Source organism: Agelaius tricolor, unplaced genomic scaffold, assembly GCF_023055355.1.
Source record: "Agelaius tricolor isolate 1412-34295 unplaced genomic scaffold, bAgeTri1.0.p SCAF_13, whole genome shotgun sequence".
Classification (NCBI taxonomy): Eukaryota; Metazoa; Chordata; class Aves; order Passeriformes; family Icteridae; genus Agelaius; species Agelaius tricolor.
In genome coordinates, this window is record NW_027269273.1 from 3,527,741 (window position 1) to 3,549,501 (window position 21,761).

General features: G+C 53.3%; 2 protein-coding genes across 4 annotated transcripts in view; one reads left to right on the top strand and one right to left on the bottom strand.

The window, feature by feature from the left end:
- Positions 1-309: 309 nt before the first annotated feature.
- Positions 310-12,857, top strand: LOC139595372 (prosaposin-like). The gene is made up of 15 exons (XM_071438457.1): positions 310-370; positions 4,440-4,564; positions 5,525-5,602; positions 5,688-5,813; positions 6,600-6,797; positions 7,783-7,926; positions 9,937-9,993; positions 10,215-10,223; positions 10,308-10,415; positions 11,074-11,160; positions 11,252-11,435; positions 11,506-11,675; positions 11,754-11,834; positions 11,971-12,078; positions 12,194-12,857. The coding sequence occupies exons 1-15, from the start codon at positions 310-312 to the stop codon at positions 12,227-12,229; spliced, it is 1,572 nt and encodes a 523-aa protein (XP_071294558.1). The 3' UTR covers positions 12,230-12,857.
- Positions 12,858-12,957: 100 nt separating this feature from the next.
- Positions 12,958-21,761, bottom strand: part of CDH23 (cadherin related 23) — a 230,530-nt gene continuing 221,726 nt past the window's right edge. The window contains exons 54-69 of one of the 3 annotated variants that reach the window (XM_071438456.1): positions 21,385-21,596; positions 20,180-20,374; positions 19,781-19,891; positions 19,437-19,566; positions 19,015-19,278; positions 18,730-18,891; positions 17,973-18,229; positions 17,619-17,716; positions 17,413-17,533; positions 17,158-17,237; positions 16,819-16,859; positions 16,478-16,538; positions 15,971-16,100; positions 15,767-15,889; positions 15,491-15,604; positions 12,958-14,186 (exon numbers count right to left, since the gene is read on the bottom strand). In XM_071438456.1, the coding sequence (XP_071294557.1) occupies positions 13,860-14,186; positions 15,491-15,604; positions 15,767-15,889; positions 15,971-16,100; positions 16,478-16,538; positions 16,819-16,859; positions 17,158-17,237; positions 17,413-17,533; positions 17,619-17,716; positions 17,973-18,229; positions 18,730-18,891; positions 19,015-19,278; positions 19,437-19,566; positions 19,781-19,891; positions 20,180-20,374; positions 21,385-21,596 (2,426 nt within the window). In that variant the 3' untranslated portion in view covers positions 12,958-13,859. Of the gene's footprint in view, positions 14,187-14,207; positions 15,605-15,766; positions 15,890-15,970; positions 16,101-16,477; positions 16,539-16,818; positions 16,860-17,157; positions 17,238-17,412; positions 17,534-17,618; positions 17,717-17,972; positions 18,230-18,729; positions 18,892-19,014; positions 19,279-19,436; positions 19,567-19,780; positions 19,892-20,179; positions 20,375-21,384; positions 21,597-21,761 lie in introns of those variants that run through there. The other 2 variants (XM_071438455.1, XM_071438454.1) reach the window with 2 other exon arrangements.

A 21,761-nucleotide genomic window follows, 5' to 3' on the forward strand; every position in this document is an offset into this window, starting at 1 on the left:
AAAATATAAAAATGTCATTCAAAGGAGCTGTCACGTGGCTCTGGGCAGTTCTCCCCGTGTGTGCCCACCCTCTGCAGCCAGGTTAGTGCTGAGCAGCTGCTTCTGACCTCCTGGGAGTACCTGCCTGCCTCTGGTCCCTCCCTTCCTCCCTCCCTGGTGATGATTTTATAATCAAGGCATAAAGTGAGGGGTGTGGTAATTGCCCTGCGTAGGTGTGGATTCTCACTGCTTCTCCCAGCCCATCCAAGATTCCTCAGTCTGGGAGCAGCATAGGAGAGGAACCAGCCACTGAGGACTCTTAGGAACGGCATGGAGAGCAAATGGAGTGGCTTGGTGCTGATCATTTCTGTGTGCCTGGGCTCCTACCAAGGTAAGGCCAGGCCTGGAGGTAGGTAGGATGTGGACAGCCCAGAAAACCCTGCTGAATCCCAAAACTGTTCCCAGCTTTGGTGTCTAAGCTCCATAATGTGCTTCCTCTGGTGTTGGAGTTGGGCAGAGGAGAGCTGGGGAAGGTGGCACCGCTGTCTGTGCTGCCCACCTGGAGGTCAGAGTTGGAACTTTGGTCTTTGAAGGTGATCACAGGGTAAAGGGGGTTTGTTCCCTCCCTTCTCTGGGATTCAGGCACAGCTGGTGGTGTGCTGGGGCATGGAAGGAGGGAAGCTGTGACAGAGTGGGGGAGAGGGGCTGCTCTCTCTCCTGCCCTTGGTTTGGGGCCTGGCTGCTGCTGTGAGCTGGGGAAGCCACTTGGTTGTCACAACAGTGTGACTATGGAGCTGTCCTTGTCCTGAGGGTCCTCCCAGGAGATGCAGGAGGCAGGAAGCTGGCTCTGCTGGCAGATGGCAACAGAGGTTGTTGGCTTGCTGAGCTCTGGGAAGGGTGATGGGGTGATATTCTCTACTCACCTCAGGAGCCCTCCCAGCGTCGGCACTTGGGTATCTGTGAGTGAATCCTCCTCCAGGCAAACCTCTGCTGCTGCATTTAGTCATTCATCCCCTGCCCATCCCCAGGAACCAAGCTGGGGAAGGAAGGCCTGCTCCCAACCCCTGCTCCTTGCTTGGGGGCAGATCGCTGCTTCCTGGGGAAATCTCCCTTAGAATTCGATGAGCTCTGCTGTTGCAAGCAAACCCCCTCGCACCCCAATTAGCCCAGGCTTGGCCCCTGTGATGGGACGTGCCCAGGTTTTGTGGGTGCACACACACGAGCCGGCCTGGGGGGGACGTGTCTGGGTGTTCCAGCCGGCAACAGGCAGAGCAGGAATGTTCACCTGTGCTCGGCACGTCCGAGCCCTGCGGTGCCGCCCGCCCCGGGAGCCGGTGGGGCTCGGCCGCCCGGCCCGGGGGATGCCGCGGCACCGGGGACCCTGCGAGCCTCGGCGAGAAAGAAGGGTTTGGGAGCTGGGAAAAGTGTATTTATGGTTCTTGGTGCAACAGGGGCGTGCGCCAGGCCGGGAATTGGGGCGCTGGGGCCCACGCTGCCACCCACCCCCGGCGTTTACATCACAACCGGCTCGCCAGGCTCTGCCGGCTCGGCCGGGGCGCTCCGGGGCTCCGAGGAATGCCAGCACAGCCCTGCCACAGCTGGAGCTCGCTGCTGCATCCCCCTGAGCAAAGCCCACCCCATCCCCCGGGCCTGGCAGGCAGCAATAGGGCACCTGTGGCTGGCCTGGAACTGCCGCGGCACGGGAGCATCCCTGCCTTGCTCCTTTGCCCAAAATGGCATCATTTAATAACGCAGCTGCCTGTGTGCCTGGCAGCACGAGGTGGCTCCAGCAGGGCTGTGGGACGTGTAGGAGAGCTCACGGGACACCAGCTGCCCCAGTTGCTTGCCCCGTGGCAGTGCTTTCCACCTGGGGAAGATCCCCCTGCTCTCAGCTGCTGGGTGTTATGATTAGGCCTAATTGCTTTCTGGCCCAGAAATTGCTGCTTGACCTTCAGCTTGAGCAGGGTGAGCAGTAAGTGCTGAGCTGAGGATCTCTGCGAGTCAGGAAACAAAACCACCCGCGTCTTTTAGGTCCTCCCGACCCCAGCGCGGGGTCCGGGCTCCAACACAGCTCCGTGAGAGATGCTGCGGGAGGACCAGCTCAGAAAAAAACCTGTGGGCTTGTTGTGTCTCCCGCCTCCTTGGTTTTGGTGCTGCCCCTTAATGCCTCCGCTGACTTGCCATTCCTGTTTGCCCTGATGCTGGGGCCGGGGTTGAAAAACATAAATATATCCCTCTGAGCTGATGGGGCGAGTGTGGCACGGGTGTGTGGGAAGCCTGGGAACCCGGGGGGACTCGCCCTGCCCCGGGGCCCGCCTGCCCCAATGGCAGCCCGATGGGGAAATCGGGGCTGAAACAGCTCCCGGCACCCGGCAGCGCTTCTGGGGCAGGCGGGGATGGGGTGGGGGGCTTGGACCCCTCTCGCCACAACCACAGCGCCCGGGACTTTGCAAGGTGGCCCTGGGCACCTCACGCTGCTGTTTCATGGATGAGCTGGAGGCGTTGCCAAAATCCGGCATGCAGGAAAAGCGGCTTTTGGGGAGAAACCTGATAAGAGCAGGGTCGGGTAGAAAAAGCAGTTTCTGCCTTTGGCTTTATTCCTGTTCTGCAAAATCACAGACAGGGCTGGGGGATAAAAGCTGGATGCGAATGCTCGGAGCGAGGAGGCTTGTGCTTTGCTTAAAGCTCTGCAGCAGGGTCTGTCTGTCTGTCCCTCTGCCCTCAAATTCCCGGAGCAGTTCCTGGCCAAAGCAAGGCAGCGAAGGGCTTGGCTTGTGCCTTCTCGCCGCCTCCTCCCCAGCTGCATCCTGGGTGGGCACAGTTCCCAGTGCGAGCAAACACTCGCCCCATCCAGGATGAGTCCTGACACACCGAGGTGACAATTAGAGCGCTGCTCTTGCGCCACGCCACCGCGCTGCCGGGGCGGGCCAGGCCGGGCATTTACAGCCAGCAGAAAATGCTGTCGTGGGGAGGAAATCAAACCAAAAGAACCCCACCAAAAGTGGGGTTGCTCAATCGTTGCCGGGAGCCGTGGCGCGATTATCCGGCTGCCGTGCGGGGCTGAGCGCTGGCGCCCTGGGTTTGCCCGTTTTGCAAGATTTATTGCTGCTTTTATCAGCAGCCGCCTCCACAGTGTGTCAGAGGGTGCTGAGAGGCTGAGGATGAGCCCCAAATTCCCTTTGCTGCTGACCCTGTGACAGACATCCCATTGGAAAAGCTGGAAGCCTGGCTGTCTTGGTTTGGAAAGCCAGGAGTCTGCTAAGGAAGGCAGGAGCCTCCCCTGAAATGGAGAATGTGAACCCTCCCCACCCCTCCGAATTGCTATGAATTATAAATTAAGGGGCTCTCAGGCAAAAATATGGGAGCAGGAAATAACAGTTCTTTAATAGGGAAGGAAAAAAAAAAGGATAAAATAAATAATGCAGAACAACACTGACAGAGTCAGACCCCAACCTGACACCCTGTGGGTCAGGCTGTTGGCACAGTCCCATTGGAAATGTGACTGCAGCCCTCCTGCAGTGTCAGGTGTGGTTCTGTTGGAGCAGGGGGGGGTCCTGTAGAGAAGGATGTGTTCTTCCTCTGAAAATCCAGTGGAATAAGTGTGACCGTGTTCACAGGGGTTCTTGGATGAAGGAAGAGACGAGAATGTTGACTCCATGATCAGAAGGCTTGATTTATTATTTTATGATATATATATATTACATTATAACTATACTAAAAAGAAAAAGATGGACAAGGTTTCCTCAGAAGCTGGCTAAGCTAAGAATAGACAAGAAAAGAATGATAACAAAGGCAGCTCTCTCCGACTGTGTCCAAGATAGCTTGGTCCTTGATTGGCCATTAATTATAAACATCCAAGATGGGCCAATCACAGGTGCACCTGTTGCATTCCACAGCAGCAGATAACCATTGGTTACATTCTGTCTCTGAGGCCTCTCAGCTTCTCAGAAGGAAAAATCCTAAAGAAAGGATTTTTAGTGAAAAGATGTCTGCGACAAAGAAGAGACAGCTGCTGTTCCTCTGGGGAATCCCGTGCAGAAGCCGTGCTGGTGTCTCAAAAACCTCTGGATTATATCCGGGTAGCAATGCTTGGCTCCTCCCTCTGGGCAGAGCATCTCCCAATGGGATGTTACAGTTCTTATCAGCCATGCAGGGACATTCCATAGCTGTTATCAGCAGATGTCCCCTCCCAGGGAGGTGTGAATGTGGTCACTCAAAGAGAGAGATCAGGCAAACTGCCCACTTGACAAAGATAATCTGCCATACAGATGGTAATGGAAAACATCTTGCATTGCAATTTTCAGCACTGGCACAACCGTCCTTAAAAAATCATTTATAAATGAAACACCCCCACCCCCCTCCACGACTTTGGGATTTAGGAGGAATAACAGCAGGAGGGTGAGGAGCATCACTCGTTTGGGGTGCCTTGAGGGCTGACAGTGTCCTCTCCCCTCCCACAGCCGGGGCCAGCCCCCTCCATGAGTGCAGCGAGCGGCCGGAGCACTGGTGCCGGGATGCGGCCACCGCGGCCAAGTGCGGGGCGCTGGAGCTCTGCCGGCTCACGGCGTGGGACCGGGCACTGGGGGTAACCAGGCTGGGAACAGGGCATGCGTGGGATTGGGGCTGGGGGTAACCGGGCTGGGAACGGGGCATGTGTGGGATTGGGACTGGGGGTAACTGGGCTGGGAACGGGGCATGTGTGGGATTGGGACTGGGGGTAACTGGGCTGGGAACGGGGCATGTGTGGGACCGGGCACTGGGGGTAACCAGGCTGGGAACGGGGGATGTGTGGGACCGGGACTGGGGGTAACTGGGCTGGGAATGGGGGATGTGTGGGACCAGGCACTGGGAGCAGGGAACACGGAGGGCTGCGGGAGAGGTGCCCATCTGCCCCAAACATGGGGATGGAAAGAGAATCCCAGCCTGCCCACCCCAGCATCCGTGTCTATAACAGTGCTGTGATGGTCCCGAGCAGGGTAGAGAATGATGCATCTGACTTCATGGATAGCGGAAGGCTGATTAATTACTTTATTATACTTTATTATTCTATATATCTACATTTTATTATACTGTATTATTCTATACTACACTATTCTATACATTAATTATCTTAATATACTATATTATTCTATACATCTAAACCTGAATCTGTTAAGCACTCAACCTTGCACACACTGCTCTGAATCTCGTGACTGTCACCCGACAGTCCTGACACACACGCACACACTTGGCCCTGACACCATGACTTTGGGTAAACAATCTCCACATTGCATTCTACTTTGGCACAAACATGGGCACAGCAAATGATAAGAACTGTGTTTTCCCTTCCTCTGATGTTCAGAGAATGTGAAACCGAGAAATGTTCTTGGGAAGAATTGTGCCTTGCTTTTCTCTGTGAAGAGAAATGTGGCTACAGAGCACAGAGCAAAGCAGAGCAAATGGCAGAAGCCAGTGGGTGCCCCGGGGTGGTTTTGGGGTGGAAGATTGGGATCTGGAGAAGGTCTGGGTGCTGTGACAGCATCCTGATATGTCCCCTCTCTCTCAGCAGAAGGGGATCCCCTGTCACCTGTGCCAGGTGGCAGTCTCTGTGGTGGGCAAGATCCTGCAGGACAACCGCACCGAGGTGGGTCTCAGTGGGAAGGGGAGCGGGGCTGGCGCTCCTCCCTTCCAACCCCACTGAGGCCCTGACCTCTCTCTCTGTCACCCAGGAGAAGCTGAGGCTGTTCTTGGATAAGAGATGCCAGTACCTGCCCTTCCAAGACTGGTCTGTCAAGTGCAAGAGGATGGTGGACACCGGCATCCTCGTCCTTGTCCAGCTGGGCAAGCAAGTGCTGGTGAGGCAGGGGGAGCCCCAGGTTTGGGTTTTCCCACAGCTTGGGATGTCCTGGGGGCTTGTGGAGCAAAGGATGCTCCTGGAGCCTGGGGCAAACCATCTGAACGACGAGATGGAGAGGGAAATTATCACTGGTTGGGGGTGTATGTACAACTCACCAATGGGATGGGGCTGCTGTGGAACGTGCCTTGAGCTGTTTGATTTTCCAGCATCAGTCTCACTCCATGGTTATGACAATGGGAAGATGCCACCAGCTCACATCCCAGGCAGCAGACCAAGAACTTAATGTTACAACTCACTTTATAAGTTGTTTGACCAATCACACAAAGCAAAAGCACATTGACAGTAGTTCTATCCAACCACTATAAGCACACGTACCTTTGGTTAAAACAATGTTTGCTTATTTCAAATACAATAACTGCTTGTAAGCCTTAAAACACAACACACAGAGCTCCATTATTAAGCTTCAACCTTCCTAATATCTTGCTAGATAAACTTTTCTGTAGCTTAGAGAGTTATTCTAGACAAGTGTTAATACACAGACCATTGTTCTATTTGCCCTTGCTTTTCTACTTTTTAAATAATTTTTCTGCTGACCAATCTCATGGCTGCAGCTTAGCTCCAATCACAGTTCTGCTGTCTCTGAGGCCTGCCTTTTGCAGCTTTCCCAAAACCCTCTGATTTTGTGGATTCCCACAGGAAATGACCCAGGGTGGGGGTGGGTGGGGGACTGGGTGTGCCGGAGGAGGTGCAGTCTCAAGCCCCCCCCACCCCTCTGCTCCCCCAGTCGGAACCCAAGGTGGTGTGTGGGACCATCAGGCTGTGCCAGCGCCTGGACAGAGCCACCACGGGGACCCCAAAGTACCAGGAGCCACCAGCAGCGGCCACAGGCCCCAGCCAGGACTTTGCTGACCTCATTGCCCCCTTCATGGCCAACGTGCCCCTCCTGCTCCATCCCCAGGATCTGCCTCACGGCGAGGCCCAGGTACCGTGGCACAGGCAGGGGTGGTGCTGGTCATGGGACCATGGAATGGTTTGGGTGGGAAGGGACCTTACAGATCACCTCATTCCAAACCCCTGCCATGGGCAGGGAACGTGTCCAGGCTGCTCCAAGCCCCATCCAAGATGGCCTTGGACACTTCCAGGAATGGTGCAGCCACAGCTTCTCTGGACAATCTGTGCCAGCATCCTAATGCTGCTCAGGGGTGAGAATCCCCTTAAAAGTATCACCTACTTAACAACAATTAGAGAAAGCCCCCAGAATTTCTGCAGAGCTGAAATTATGTCTGGCTGGCAGTGTTGCCAGTTTGGGGGGATATTTCAGGATGCAGGAGGGAAATGAGAGATGCTGGTCAGAGTGCTGCCCCAAATTGCAGCCAGTGATTAAATCCCAATCCTGCAAATGCAGGTTTGGGGTGGGGGGATTGGTTTTATTTCGTGGGGTACAGTAATAGTTTCCTCCTCAAGCCAGGTCTCATAAGTTCTTGGATATCTATTTCACACCCAGGATAGCTCAGCTACCTTTGGAGGCAGAAAATCAGCAGGATGGCTTCTGTGGCAGAATTTTCTCTGTAAGGAGTTTGTTATTTTGCCTTTTATTAAAACCTTTTTGTTTCCAGAAAGGTTTTAATAAAAGGCAAAATAACAAACTCCTTATAGAGAAAAACTGAGCCAGGTGCCGGAGGTTCTTGCTCCTGGTAAAACACCTCACAAAAGTGATTGGTTTCTTAGTTCTCTTCTTTTTTAGTGAATTTCCCAGGTGGGATTTTTTGGCTCCTGTCCAATTGGTCTCCTTAAGTTTGAGGTGAAGCCCCCCAGGTCCTATGAGGTGGCTTTTTACCTGATTGAGGAGAGAAACTTCTGGGCTTATTTCCTTTTTGAGGGGACAAAGGAGAGTTTTGTCACTCCATCAAGAAGGGGGCACATTCCTGGAGGGGTACCAAGGTGTCCCTGTGCTTGTCACCCTGCAGGAGATGGAGGAGGTGTGTGGGGACTGCCTGCAGCTGGCGAGGGCCGTGCAGGAGGCGCTGGGGACCAACTCTGCCTTCAGCTGGGCGCTGGTGGCACAGGCCAAGAGGGTCTGCCTGAGCCTGCCACCCCCCCTGGCACGGCAGGTGAGCAGGGAGCCACACCGGGGTTGGGCTGGGAGGGGCTCCATGGGCAGGGACAGCCCAGCGTGGGCAGGGACAGCTCAGCGTGGGCAGGGACACCTTCCACACTCCCAGGCTGCTCCAAGCCCTGTCCTGTGGAGGGGCTTGACAGCTGGGCTGCAAGCAAAGCTGAGTTAATAGAAGAAATAACAATGATAATTTTCAAGTATACATAGCAAGGAAGAAGACAAGGCCGTCAGCATGGCAACAGTTTAGAAAAGATGCATGAAAATTTTTATAAGCTAGACTACGTGCATAAGTAGATGTGCATATGTGCCTTCTTAAATTTCTGTAAAACTCTTACCAATTATATTGACACTAATTGCTTTGCACCAATGAATATACTAAGTTATTGTGATGTAGTCAATGACTGAAGATCATGCTTTGTTAAGAGTATATAAGCTGGAGAACGCACAGAATAAAACCTTTTTTCTTCTTGGAAAAAAAAAAAATTTATTCTGCATGTTATATATATATGTATTTATATATAAAGTTAATACAGTTAATAACTTAAAATCATGCTTAATTAAGAATATATAAAGAATATATATTCTTATATATATAATATTCTTATATATATAAGAATATTCTCATATATATACATAAATATATATAAATATATATAAAATTTATATATTAGGAATATATAGACTTTATTAAGAATATATAAAGAATATATATTCTTATATATATATACTATTCTTATATATATAAGAATATTCTTATATATAAAATTATATATGAAATATTAAAATATTTTTTAATGTATATTATATATAAATTTTTATATATTTTATAAAAATATATAAAGTTTATATATTAAGAATATATAAACTTTATTAAGATTATATAAGGAACATACACAATAAAAAACTTTTTTCTTCTTGGAAAAAAAACTTTTATTCTGCATGTTATATATATAGCTATATATAGTTAATACAGTTAATAAAATCACACTTTATTAAGTGTATCACCTACTTAACAACATATATATTCTTATATATATAAGAATATTCTTATATATATTTATATATATAAAATATATAAATATATATTTATGTATATAAAATATATAAAGTTTATATATTAAGACTATATAAACTTTAATAATAAATAAAGAACACGCAGAATAATGGAGTTTTTTCTTCTTGGAAAAAAAAGGTTTTTATTCTGCCTGTTATATATATGTATTTATATATATTTAATACAGTTAATAACTTAAAATCACATTTTATTAAGAATATATCAAAATATAAATATAAAAATATATATTCTTTATATATATTCTTTATAAATATATACATATGTATTCTTTATTAAGAATATATAGAGAATATATATTCTCATTTATATAATATTCTTATATATATAAGAATATTCTTATATATGTAAGACTATATATACAAAATATATTTTTGTATTTATAGAAATAGATAAAGTTTATATATTAGGACTATATAAACTTTATTAAGAATATATAAAGAACATGCAGAATAAAAAACTTTCTTCTTGGAAAAAAAGAAAAAAATTATTCTGCATGTTATATATTTATATTTATATAAATATATATATGTAGTTATATATAGTTAATACAGTTAATAACTTTAAATCACACTTTATTATGAATATCTAAAAAATTTATATTCTTATATATATAATATTCTTATATATAGAAGATTATTCTTATTTATATAAATATATATATATAAAATATAGAAAAATTATATATTATGATTATATAACCTTTATTAATAATATGTAAAGAATATGCAGAATAAAAACCTTTTTTGTTCTTGGATGCTAATCACGTGTGTATGTCACGTCCGACCTACTGGTAGCAGTGCCCAGCCTGGCCCTGGCACTCCCAGGGATGTTTTGCCCTCTCCCCTGGGTGCCAGCCCATGCCTGGCTCTGTGTGCCCGGGCCGTGTGGCTGCCTGGGCACTGACACTGATGCTGTGCCTCCCTCCCGCAGTGCCAGCGCTCCCTGGCCGAGCACACGGACACGGCCTCCCAGCTCCTGCACTACCTGGTAAGAGGCTGAGGGCACCCCTGAGTGCCTGGGGTCTCTGGGTGCCAGCTGGTACCCAGTGACCATCAGCAGAAAATGATCCTTTTATTTTGTTAAACTCACCGCCTAATATTCCTACAAAATATTAATTTGTTTTTCCCCTCCTCTCTGCTTTGCGCAACTGCTGAAATTACATTTTGTTTTCATTTTTTCTTGCCATTTTCTGGCCCCTCCACCGGTAGCAGGCTGAGGTAAGTGAGATCCATGCCCTGATGTGCTGAAATTCCCCTCCCAGGGGCCGAAGCCCGCCTGATTTGGGGTGTCTCTCTCCCCAGGACCCGTTGGAGCTGTGTGGCCAGCTGGGACTCTGCGCCTCCAACTCGGCACTGCCCCTCCACACGCTGCTCACAGAGAGGGTGATGCAGGTCCTGAGCATGCTGGGGGTGAGTGGGGACCCCCTCAATTCTGCTATGCTCCTTGAAATCCAAACACTGTAAAAGGGAGAGCCTCATTTTGTATTTTATTCCCTCAAACATCATTTATCTGAGGTGGGGAATGCCCTACTTTGGGAATGCCCTACTTGGGGAATGCCCTACTTGGAGGATGCCTTATGTGGGGAATGCCTTACTTGGGGCATGCCTTACTTGGGGGGTGATGGTGGCTCTGGGGTGTGATGGTGTTCGCAGGGGTCTTAGGATGAGGGAAGAGATGAGAATGTTGACTCCATGGCTTGATTTATTATTTTATGATATATATTATTTTATGATATATATTACATTAAAACTATACTAAAAGAATAGAAGAAAGGATTTCATCACAAGGCTAGCTAAGAATAGAAAAAGATTGAATAACAAAGGCTTGTGACTGGCTGAGACAGTCCGGACAGCTGGACGGTGATTGGCCATTAATTAGAAACAAGCACATGAGCCCAATCCCAGATGCACCTGTTGCATTCCACAGCAGCAGATAACCATTGTTTGCATTTTGTTCCTGAGGCCTCTCAGCTTCTCAGGAGAAAAAATCCTAAGGAAAGGCTTTCTCAGACACATGTCTGTGGCACTGGGGGGGCTCAGCATGCATCCCACCCCCTTGTCCCCACAGGACAGGGTGGGGAGCACTCCGCTGTGTGACGTGTGCCAGTTCACCGTGAAGACAGTGGAGAGCCTGCTGGAGAACAACGTGACAGAGGTGAGCCCCACCGCTGGGGCTGGCACTGGGGGCTGGCACAGGGGGCCAAGGGGCAGTGAGGAGCTTCCCCCGTTGTGCCTTGTGCCGGCAGGAGCAGCTGGTGAATGACATGGAGAAGGTGTGCTACATGCTGCCCCACAGCGTCATCGGGCAGTGCAAGGACTTCGTCAACTCCTACGGCAAGGCCGTCGTGACCATGCTGCTGGAGGCCACCGACCCCGCGGCCGTGTGCGCCCTGATGCACTGCTGCCCCCGCCTTGGGGACACCCGGCCCGGTGAGCTGGCACCCTGAGCCCGGGCAGGGGGACGTGCCCTGCTCTGGGTGCTGACGGCCGTGTCCTCCAGGGGCTGAATCCCTGGAGCAGCTGGCGGTGAGCGCCGGCGCCTTCTGCAACGTCTGCCAGATCGTCATCACCTACCTGGACAACGAGCTGCTCAAGAACGAGACGCTGGAGGAGCTGGGCGAGGTGCTGGAGAAGGGCTGTGCCATGCTGCCCATGCCGCTGACCAGCAAGGTGAGCTGAGGGGGCACGACCAAGGCAGCAAAGCCTCCCCTGACCCCCCTGCCAGGCTCACCCCTCTCTCCCTCCCAGTGCCAGGCGCTGGTGTTGCAGTACGAGCCAGCGGCCGTGCGGCTCTTCGTGCAGATGATGGACCCCACCTTCGTCTGCACTGTAAGTGTCCTCACCCCTGGGGCAGCCCGGGCCAAGATGGGCCTCCCTTGTCCCAGCCTGTGGGCTAGGAGAGGGTCAGAGGCTGCTCATGGGGCTTTCCTTCCTCTCCCTCCCACCCTTTTCCTTTGCAATGCAGAAAATCAGAGCCTGCGACTCGGGCAAGGAGGATCTCCTGGGCTCGGCCCCCTGCGTCTGGGGCCCGCAGTACTGGTGCAAGAACATGGCCACGGCGGTGGAGTGCAATGTAAGTGACAGCTGTGTCCCCTCCCCGTGTCCCAGGCTGCCGTGCTGGCAGTCCCTGCATCCCAGGTGCTGTGCTGGCAGTCCCTGCATGCCAGTGCCATCCCGTCCCTCCCCAGGCTGTTGCGCACTGCCAGCGCCACGTGTGGAACTAGGAGCCATCTCCCCAGCTGGCTGGACTTGCTCTGCCGTGTGGCTGGGGATCCTGGCTCCCTTCCCCGGGACGTGCCCATGCTCACGGATGGCAATGGCAGGAGCCACCCGGCCTCACTGCGCCGGCGGGGCTGTGGGGAACCTCGGCCGCTTCCTCTTCCACTCCTGGGGCTTGGATTTCCAAATCAGGTTAAGGGACTCGTTGATATTTTCAGCACTAGGGATTCAGCCTTGACGTCTCTCAGGGCTACCGCCAAATCCCCAAGCTCTATTCCCACCTCTATCTCCATCCCCAATCCCTTCTCCACCTCTCCATCCCACCCTGAGCCACTTGTACGGCCCAGATCCCACAACGTGGATCTGTCCCCGTGGGCTGGGCTGGGTTCTGCTGCCCAAACGCTGGCCCCCCACTGCTGGCTGGCAGCAGTGAACCTAAAATGAATGAGTTTGAGCGCCAGGATTTCCTGTGACACCCCCATCCCTGCTGGGGGCCCTGTGCTGCCCCAGCCGTGGGGGTGAGGGCAGCGGGTGCTGGCTCGTCCCTCCCCGCTGTGTCAGGGGGATGCCTGCAGTGCCTGCTCCTGGGCGTGCATGGGAGCATCCCACCACAAATAAACTCTTCCCGTGAGCCTGGCTGGTTGTGTCCTTCCTCCTCGTGCTGGGGGCTGCAGTGGGAGTGTGGGAGAACATTGAATGTTTCCCCCGAAATCCAAGGTGCAGAAACACCCAGGGGGGCATCTCGTGCAGATGATGGATTGAGGGGTGAGTTAAAAGAGGGTCTTCTCTTCCTAGAAGGGGTTTGGGGCCTGATGGATGTGGGCAGGAAGGACGACAGACAGGTTACCCAAAGCCATAGACAGTGTATTTCTGAGTCCCGTAACAGACCGTGCCCGAAACTCTCCACAAGGTCACGACTGGAAACAAACCCCCGAACAAACAAACCCAAATGCAAGAGAGAAGGGGAAAGAAAAGGGCAACAAAAGACACGCACGAGCACTCGACATCCAGAAGCCCCAGTTAGCCTCTCTCTTTTTCAACATTGCAACAAGTTTTGGTAAAGCCAGCAAAATGGAGGAATGTCTTTGGGTTGGGTTTTTTTTTTCTTTTTAATTTTTTGGGGTCTTTCCTTACTGGAAAGGTGACGTTAATGCCAAAAGGATTAGGTCTCTCCCCACGCTTCCCTGGCCCTGCCCATGCTCGTGGTCGAGGTGTGACAGCTGCCTGTCCCCAGCCTGTGCCCGGGGATGCTGTGGCAGCACATCATCTGCATCCTCACTGCACCTTCCCCCCCCCGTCCAGTCTGGACTCATCAGATTCATTCAGCTTTTCTTTTCCCTTTTTTTTTTTTAGAAAAAAAAACTTTTTTTTTTTTTTTTTTTTAATAAGAAAAATAAAAAAAATTTAATGGTTTCATGGATAAATGACAGGCGAGTAAAAGCATTCCGGTCCTGAGAGCCCTCTGCCGGGGCCAAGCTCTCCAAGGCTGCCGGAGCGATGTGCACCGGCTAGCCCGGACTCCTGCGGGGGAAGAGGGGGCCGAGCTCCGCTCTGGGGCTGCCCCCGGCCCCCAGCACGGCCCCCCTGCTCTGTGCTTCACCCCCGGCTTGCCTGGAGGAGCAGCAGCAGCGCTCGTCATAACTCGGTGATCTCCAGAGGGCTCTCCATGATCACCTCCCGCATCTTGTGCAGGGGCGTGGACTTGGCCGACTCGGTGCGGGCGTTGTGGTCGCTGTAGCCCCCGCAGTCGGCGGTCAGAGTCTCCAGAGAGCGGCCCAGCACCTTCTGGTCGTCCTCGGGCAGGCTGTTGAGGTCGGAGGCGAGCAGGGTGCCCGTGCTGCCGTGCACAACGTGGATGCCGTCCGGACCCTTCAGCTCCACCGGCTGCTTGTGCCGGAAGCGCAGGCTGCCCTGGCTGGGGCTGCGCTCCTCCTCCTCGTCCTCCAGCTCCTTCTGGATCAGCTGCAAGAGAGCCGTGCAGGAGGGAGAATGACCAGAGCAGCTCCTGGCTTCCCAGAGGGAAGGGCCCTCCTCTTGTGAAGCACCCTCAGAGCATGGACCATTAGGAGAGGACCTCCAGATGGGTCTCTCCATCCCTGGGCAGATGCCCCAGCTCAGACACTGCTCCATCCTTGGGCAGATGCCCCAGCTCAGGCACTGCTCCATCCTTGGGCAGATGCCCCAGCTCAGGCACTGCTCCACCCCTGGGCAGATGCCCCATCTCAGGCACTGCTCCATCCTTGGGTGGATACCCCAGCTCAGGCACTGCTCCACTCCTGGGCAGATGCCCCAGCTCAGACACTGCTCCATCCTTGATTGGATGCCCCAGCTCAGACACTGCTCCATCCCTGGGCAGATGCCCCATCTCAGACACTGCTCCACCCCTGGGCAGATGCCCCAGCTCAGACACTGCTCCATCCTTGGGTGGATGCCCCAGCTCAGGCACTGCTCCATCCTTGATTGGATGCCCCAGCTTTGATTGGATGCCCCAGCTCAGGCACTGCTCCATCCTTGGGTGGATGCCCCAGCTCAGGCACTGGCTCCCAGGTGGGTGCTGTGTCCTGCAGCTGCCCCCAGAGTGGCCAAGGAGGAGTTTGGAGCCAGGTTGGAATTTGGGGTTCTATGAGGGTGGAGGGGCAGGAGGCAGACAGAGAAAGAAGATGAAGAAAGGCTGGATGAGGCTAAAGGGGAATTAGGGCATGGATGGAGGGCAGAAGGGCTGAAAGGCATCTCCCATCCCACTGCTGCCCTCTGCTCTCTTTGCCCCTCCTTTTACACCCCCAGGAAGGGTAGAAGGCCACAGGAGGAGTTTCTTCTCCCCAGACCAGCCCTTCTGCACCAACACTCTCCATCCCAACAGTTTTGCCTCAAAACCCTGTGTTTTTGAGGCAAAAACCAGAGAAGCAGAAGGCAGGGAAGATGATCCCCCACAGCTTTGGCCAGCCTTGGCAGAAATGGGAGCTGATGGACAGAGCCCAGTCTGCAAAGAGGGCTCCTCTCCTGGGGTCAGAGAGACCGAGGGAGAAGGTGCTGTGCGCTGATCAGAGGAAACACAGGGAGCCACTGTGGGGAACCAGCATCCTGGAAAACCAGTGAAAAAACAGCAGTGGGAACCAGTGGAAAACCAGTATCTGGCTTGTTTCGACCAAGCAGAGAGTGAGGGGGCAGCACTGGGCGACAGGGAGCAGAGCCTGTAGGGCCAGGAGGACACACGGCATCCCAGAGGGCACGGCAAGCATGTCCCAGAGCCACGCACACCCCTCTACCTCCGAGACCGAGGAGCGGTCCCCCTGGCTGGCGGTGGCCTTATGCACCATCCGCTGGGCAAAGAGCTTTTTCAGGCGCATGTAATCATCCAGCACCACCTTCAGGAGCGTGCCCTGGGCGGAGGGGGAGAGATTGTGGATTATCCAGGGGAGGTGGCTTGCTCAGAGGGAGCCTGGCCTCATCCCAGCGGTTTTTGGAGCGACGCCACCCTCCGGCGCTGCGAACCTGGAAGGTGCAGAGAAGACTCCTCGGTGCAGGACGCCCTCAGCACTCACCTTGATGGGTCCCTCCCGCATAATCTGCCCCAGCTTGGCGATGTTGTCGTACTCCTGGATGGCAGCCCGCAGGTAGCGATCATCCTCGGGCTTGGCGGCCGAGGGCTCCCTGCCGAAGGTGCCCTGCGGGGACAGACGGCGGCTCAGCAGCTGCCCGGGGTGGCACGGAGGGGACAGAGGTGTCCCAGCAGGGCTGTGCCTCACGTGGGTGCGGGCAGGGCTGTTCCACAGGTCCGTGATCTCGCTCAGGTTCTCCGGCAGGTCGTCCTCGTGCTCCGCCTGCGCCGCCAGCTCCATGTTCCTGCAGAAGGGGTCCAGCCACACCGGGTTGGCCCTGCCGGGGGAGGAACGGCCATCAGGGCAGGCAAAGAGCGGCGTCATCCCTAACCCCGTGCAGAGCCTGATGCTGAGGCTGCACTGCCTCTTCCTGCCACGTGCACGTATGAATTTGGCTGCTCTGCATCCAGATGTGTGTCCAACCCTGCCCAGTATCTCTGCTTACCCCAAACCTGGCCAGGATTGGCAGAGATGGAGTCACAGAAGAAAGTATAATATTTTCTAGCTTAGGAAGCTCTCAGAGTGAGCGTGTGTCCCAGGATCAGCAATGCTCCATGCAGGGCAGAGCAGAGCAGAGAGACAGTATGTCTCCACCTCCTGGCTTCAAAACACCTCTCTTGGGAGCAGCCTCCAGCCCCAGGAGGTGGCACTCACCCATCAAAGGAGTACTTGTTGGTGTTTGGCATGTCCATGATGTCCATGAAGCCTCTGTTCCCTGCAAAGGCAGGGATTAGAGTTACAGGGCAGCATTGGTGGGCTTAGCAGCAAACCATGGGGTGACACTTCTTTATCAGGGAGGGATAAAGAGGAACCAAAAAGGCAGTGAGAAACACGGTGGGGTGTGGCAGGTAACAGAGTTTCATGCTGAGAAAGGCCTCCCACCATCACACCTTGCTGGGCAGGATCAACTCTGATACACACCCCATGATATCCCCCTTGTCTCCCTGTGACACCCCACTCTGCCATGCAGCTGGGACACCCCAAACACTGCTCACCAGTGGAGCCAGCCACGATGGCTTTCAGTTTCCTTTTGTGCCTGCAAAAGAAACACAGCCAATTGGGGAAGAAAATAAAGAATATGCTGGAAAGGAAAAGGACACACACGTTTGCAATAACCCTTCATATAGGATGTGCAATAAATATTAAATATTAAATAAGGCTGGGGAGCTTTGAGGGGAGATGTACCAATACCATCAGTATTAAAACCATGGATTTTGGAGGAAGGTGATGCCCTCCTTTGCTTGCTGGCATTTCCAGGCCCAGGAGAAGCCACGCTGGTCCCCCTGGTCTAAGGGGACATTGCAGGAGCTGGGCAGAGCCCAGGAGTCACTCACACTGTCCGGTAGTACCAGTTCATGAGGATGAAGAGCATGGCAGCCAGGAAGAGCAGGACAGCCAGCACGATGATTGCCATCTAGGAGAGACAGAGGCATGGGGGGAACCTCCAGCATGCAGCCAGCTCCTGCTGGTGGCCACATGCCCCAGGTTATACAGGTGGAACACCTCTCCAGCACTGAGCAGTCCCAATGGGAAGGGACACCACCCCCAGAGGGCTGTGAGCAGCTCCTCCAAGCCCAGCTGGACCTTACCTGCAGAGCTGAGAGGTCGTCGGGTGCCCGGGCAGTGATGGCAGGCTGCACGTCCAGCACGTTGTAGTTCCTGAAGAGATTCCTCAGCTGCTCCTTGTTCTCATCTATCATCTGAATAACCCTGGGAAGAGAAGGGTTGCTTGGGCACCCTGACATTACTCAGGGTACCCGGGGAGCCAGGCTGGGTGGGGGGACAGGGGACGTACCGCTCCACGTCCAGGATGCGGTTGGTCTCCCTGTTCACCACGTGGATCAGCAGCTCCGTCTGGGCAAAGTTCACCCGGCCCTTCTTGTCAACGTGGAACTGGGGAGAGACAGCAAGGTCTGCAGGGTGGGACAGGAGTCTCCTCCTGAGCATCCTCGAGGTGTGCTCGTGTGGCTGGAGACCCTCAAGCATCATCTGGACCCCCACAGTACACCCCAACCTGGGGTTTATCCATCACCTTCAGAGCCCAGGGGTGTCTGTGGTTATCCAGGCAGGACTCCCTCGAAGGAGACCTCCCAAACGGCATGTGGAAGGCCACCTACTCCCCAAAGCAAGCTCCAAGGGGGATGGTTACCTGCACATCATCTGTGTTGACGATGGCACCGGTGATGTTGGAGAGCAGGCTGATGAACTCCTCCTCGAACTGCCTGACCTTGTCAGGGATCTCGTTGATGATGATCTTGACCCGCTGGTCATCCCGCAGGATGTAGATCCCCACAATGGCCGTGTCATTGTGGCCCACCAGGTCAGAGGCCATAATGTCCACCACAAAGTAGCCGGGGTTGTAGGCAGTGAAGAGGTCAAAGGTTCGCAGGATGCCATCAAGGGTTCCTGTGGAAGGGACAGTGACAAGCCCGGGATTGTCACGGACATCTTTTATGAAAATCCTTTCCTTAGGATTTTTTCTCCTGAGAAGCTGAGAGGCCTCAGGAACAAAATGTAACCAATGGTTATCTGCTGCTGTGGAATGCAACAGGTGCATCTGGGATTGGTCTCATGTGGTTGTTTCTAATAATGGCCAATCACAGTCAGCTGGCTCGGACAGAGAGTCCGAGCCACAAGCTTTTGTTATCATTTTCTTTTTCTATTCTTAGCTAGCCTTGTGATGAAATCCTTCTATTCTTTTAGTATAGTTTTAATATAATATATATGATAAAATAATAAATCAAGCCTTCTGAAACATGGAGTCAACATCCTCGTCTCTTCCCTCATCCTAAGACCCCTGTGAACACTGTCACATGGGATCAGTGACCCCAGCCATGGGGACATCTTTGGCCACAGGGATGTCCCTGCCCGAGGCCCCATGCTCCTGCAGCAGGCTGGGCACCCACCAATGCTGAAGATGTTGGCCACCTCCTCGGAGTCATTGGAGTGCTGCTTGATGTAGCGGATGCCCAGGATGTGGTACAGGACCAGGCTGTTGTTGCCCACGTCGGCGTCCACTGCGAGCACTCGGATCAGCTCCGACCCCACCTTGGCATCGGTGGCAACCCCTTTGAGGGAGAGATGGGAAAGGGACCTGGGGCCAGGCTGGCTCCCACTGCCCCTTTACCCTGCTGGATTTTCCTGGATTATCTCTGGCTCCAGGTGCCCCCCCAGCCCCTGGCACCTCTTACCCGCCGTGTACTCCGACTTGGTGAACTGGGGGGACTGGTCATTGATGTCGTCCAGGAAGATCCGCACCTCCTGCAGGGTCAGGTCCTCGCTGAGGTCCCAGAACTGGGCTCTGGCTGCCCGCTGGCCCCGGGGAGGAGCCCAGTTCCTCTGGCTGGATGCTTTGACGATGATGGAGTGGTACGGCTCCTTCTCCCGGTCCAGGTCCCGCAGGACCTTCAGCTTCCCTTCCCGGCTCAGCTGGAAGTTGCTCTCCTGGTTCCCAGCTGGGTGCAGAAAGGCACCCCCAGTCAGTCCTCTTGGGGCTTGGCACTTCCAAAAGGCCACCTTGCCCATTGAGCAGGGCAGAGAGGCAGCAAGGAGAGGATGGAAATCCTGGGTGAGGGGAGTGTGGGGGACACAGAGCTGCCATCTCCACGCCCACCTGCTATGAAGTAGTAGACGATGGCATTGGAGCCCTCATCCGCATCCACTGCACCGGTGACGTTCCCCACCACGGTGCCAGGCCGTGAGTGCTCAGGGACAGAGAGTGCCTGGTACTGGGGACTGTCCCTCTGCCAGAGACCCCAGGGAAAGGAACGTCATGAGCACTTAAATAAAAGGTTGGGGTTGCTTTAAACCAAAGCAGACAAATCCCAGGGTGCTCCCCACAATGGTGATGCCCAGGTCTGCAGGCTCCATCACACGTGCTCGCTGGCATCCCCATCCCTGCATCCCCTGCATCCCCTGCATTCCCTGCACCCCACCCCCTTCACCCTGGTGCCTTACAGGTGGCCTGAGGAAGATGGGTTCATTGTCATCGATGTCATCGAGTGCTACCTGGAGCGGCTGCATGGTCTCATAGGGTGGCTGGCCCTGGTCACAGGCCACGATGATCAGCTGGGGAGAGAGGAAAAAGGGCTGTCCTGGACAAAGCCAGGCTGGGAGGCATCACTGAGGCAGGGACAGAGAGGACATCTGGATGCTGGAGAATTTTGGGGGGATTTAACAGGGAATTGGGTGCTGGCCCCCCAGAATGCAACCTCCCTAAGACACTTGATAACCACCCAGTTCCTGCTAAGGTGTGACACCTCCACATCTGCGTCAGCTGGTGCCATCCCCACCACATCCCGTGCATCCCACCAGCCCCATGGCAGACCCACAGCCCCGGGGCCCTGGCTGGCTCACGTTGTACACTGCCTGCTTCTCCCTGTCCAGCCGCATGGCCGTCTGGATCAGCCCGCTGACTGAGTCGATGCTGAAATACTCCCAGTCCTTGTTCCCTGCCCCTGTCTTCAGCAGGTTGTAGAGCACCACTCCGTTGAGACCCTCATCTTTGTCCGTGGCATAGACCTCGTAGACGTTGGATCGCAGGGGGATCTCCTGCTCACACACACACAGCCTGTCACTGTGACATTTTCTGAAAAACCCTCTTTGCCCAGGATTTTCTCCTGGGAAGCTGACAGGCCTCAGAAAAGAATGAAAACAATAACTATCTGATTGCTTGGGAATGTGGTCTGGAGATCGTTTACTAAAGGTGCATCTTGGATTGGTTCCATGTGAATAAGTTTTTAATTAATGACCAATCACCATCAGCTGAGTTGGACTCTGAGGAGTCAGTCCAAGCTTTCACTATCATTCTTGTTTAGCCTTCTGATGTATCCTTACTCTTTCTTTGGTATAGTTTTAGTACAGCATTCCTTTAATATAATATAATATCATAAAATAATAAATCAGCCTTCTGAGAACATGGAGTCAAACTCTTATCCCTCACCTCATCCTCGGGACCTCACAACACCACAACGGCCCTTCAGCCTTGGCACTGCAAGCAAACCCCCTGCTCCCCCAGCCCCTCCAGACCCCCTTGGTCCAAAATCCCTTGGTTTAGAGGTGAGCAAGCTCCCACCACCCAAAACAGAACAGGGGGCTGGCAGCATGGAGCCATGATCCCCTCTGGGCTGGTGGCTGGGGACTGGCTGAGGCAGTGTCTGGGTGGCTGGGGACTGGCTGAGACACGCACTGGGGACTGGCTGAGACATGCACTGGGGACTGGCTGAGTCAAGCCTGGCTTCCCAGAAAGGAGAAGCATCTCCAGAGTCAGCATTTCCAGCCCATGTTTATAAACACGGTCTGCACGCACCGGCTGTTTACTAATTCCAAGCGCTGCTGGGGTTTCTGTTCCCCAAATCTGCCACACCACCCTGCTCGCACGTATGGACAGAGGCTGTTTTGGAACGTCCACTCCCATGACCCAAACCCTCTTCCCACATGCTAAATCAAGGTCTGGTTGCATCCCCAGCGGAGATGGAGTTTGGATTTTGCTGTTACAGGCAGGAGTACCCCTGAACACACTCCCAACACACCATGACCCTGCTCCTTCCCAAGGGATTCACCTCCTTGATGTGCAGGATGGTGCCGTTGGGCGGGCGGACGAAGACGGGGCGGTTGTCGTTGATGTCGATGACCTCGATGTGGAGCATGGTGGTGCCCCAGAGAGGGGGATGCCCCTTGTCCGTGGCCACCACAGTCAGGTTGAACCTCTCGTAGGACTGCAGGCGCCGCCGGGATGTGACCAGCCCGGAGTCTTTATTGATCTTGAAAGCCTCTGGGGACAGAGAAAAGCCCCACATCTCTGGCTCAGGACACTTTGCACAGGTGAAGTGTGACTAGAAATGGGTATAACCAGCTGAAGTGCACCCCTCACAGCAGGCCAGGGGTGTGGGTGGTCTCAGGGTTTCAGAGCATGCCAGCCCATTGCCACATCCTTGTC

What these genes read in the sequence shown, in the direction of transcription:
- LOC139595372 (XM_071438457.1), top strand. Translation starts at nt 310, where the DNA reads ATGGAGAGCAAATGGAGTGGCTTGGTGCTGATCATTTCTGTGTGCCTG. An exon ending in GTGCCTGGGCTCCTACCAAG is followed by an intron (nt 371 to 4,439) that starts GTAAGGCCAGGC and finishes CCCCTCCCACAG; the next exon opens with CCGGGGCCAGCCCCCTCCAT. An exon ending in AGGTCCTGAGCATGCTGGGG is followed by an intron (nt 10,416 to 11,073) that starts GTGAGTGGGGAC and finishes TTGTCCCCACAG; the next exon opens with GACAGGGTGGGGAGCACTCC.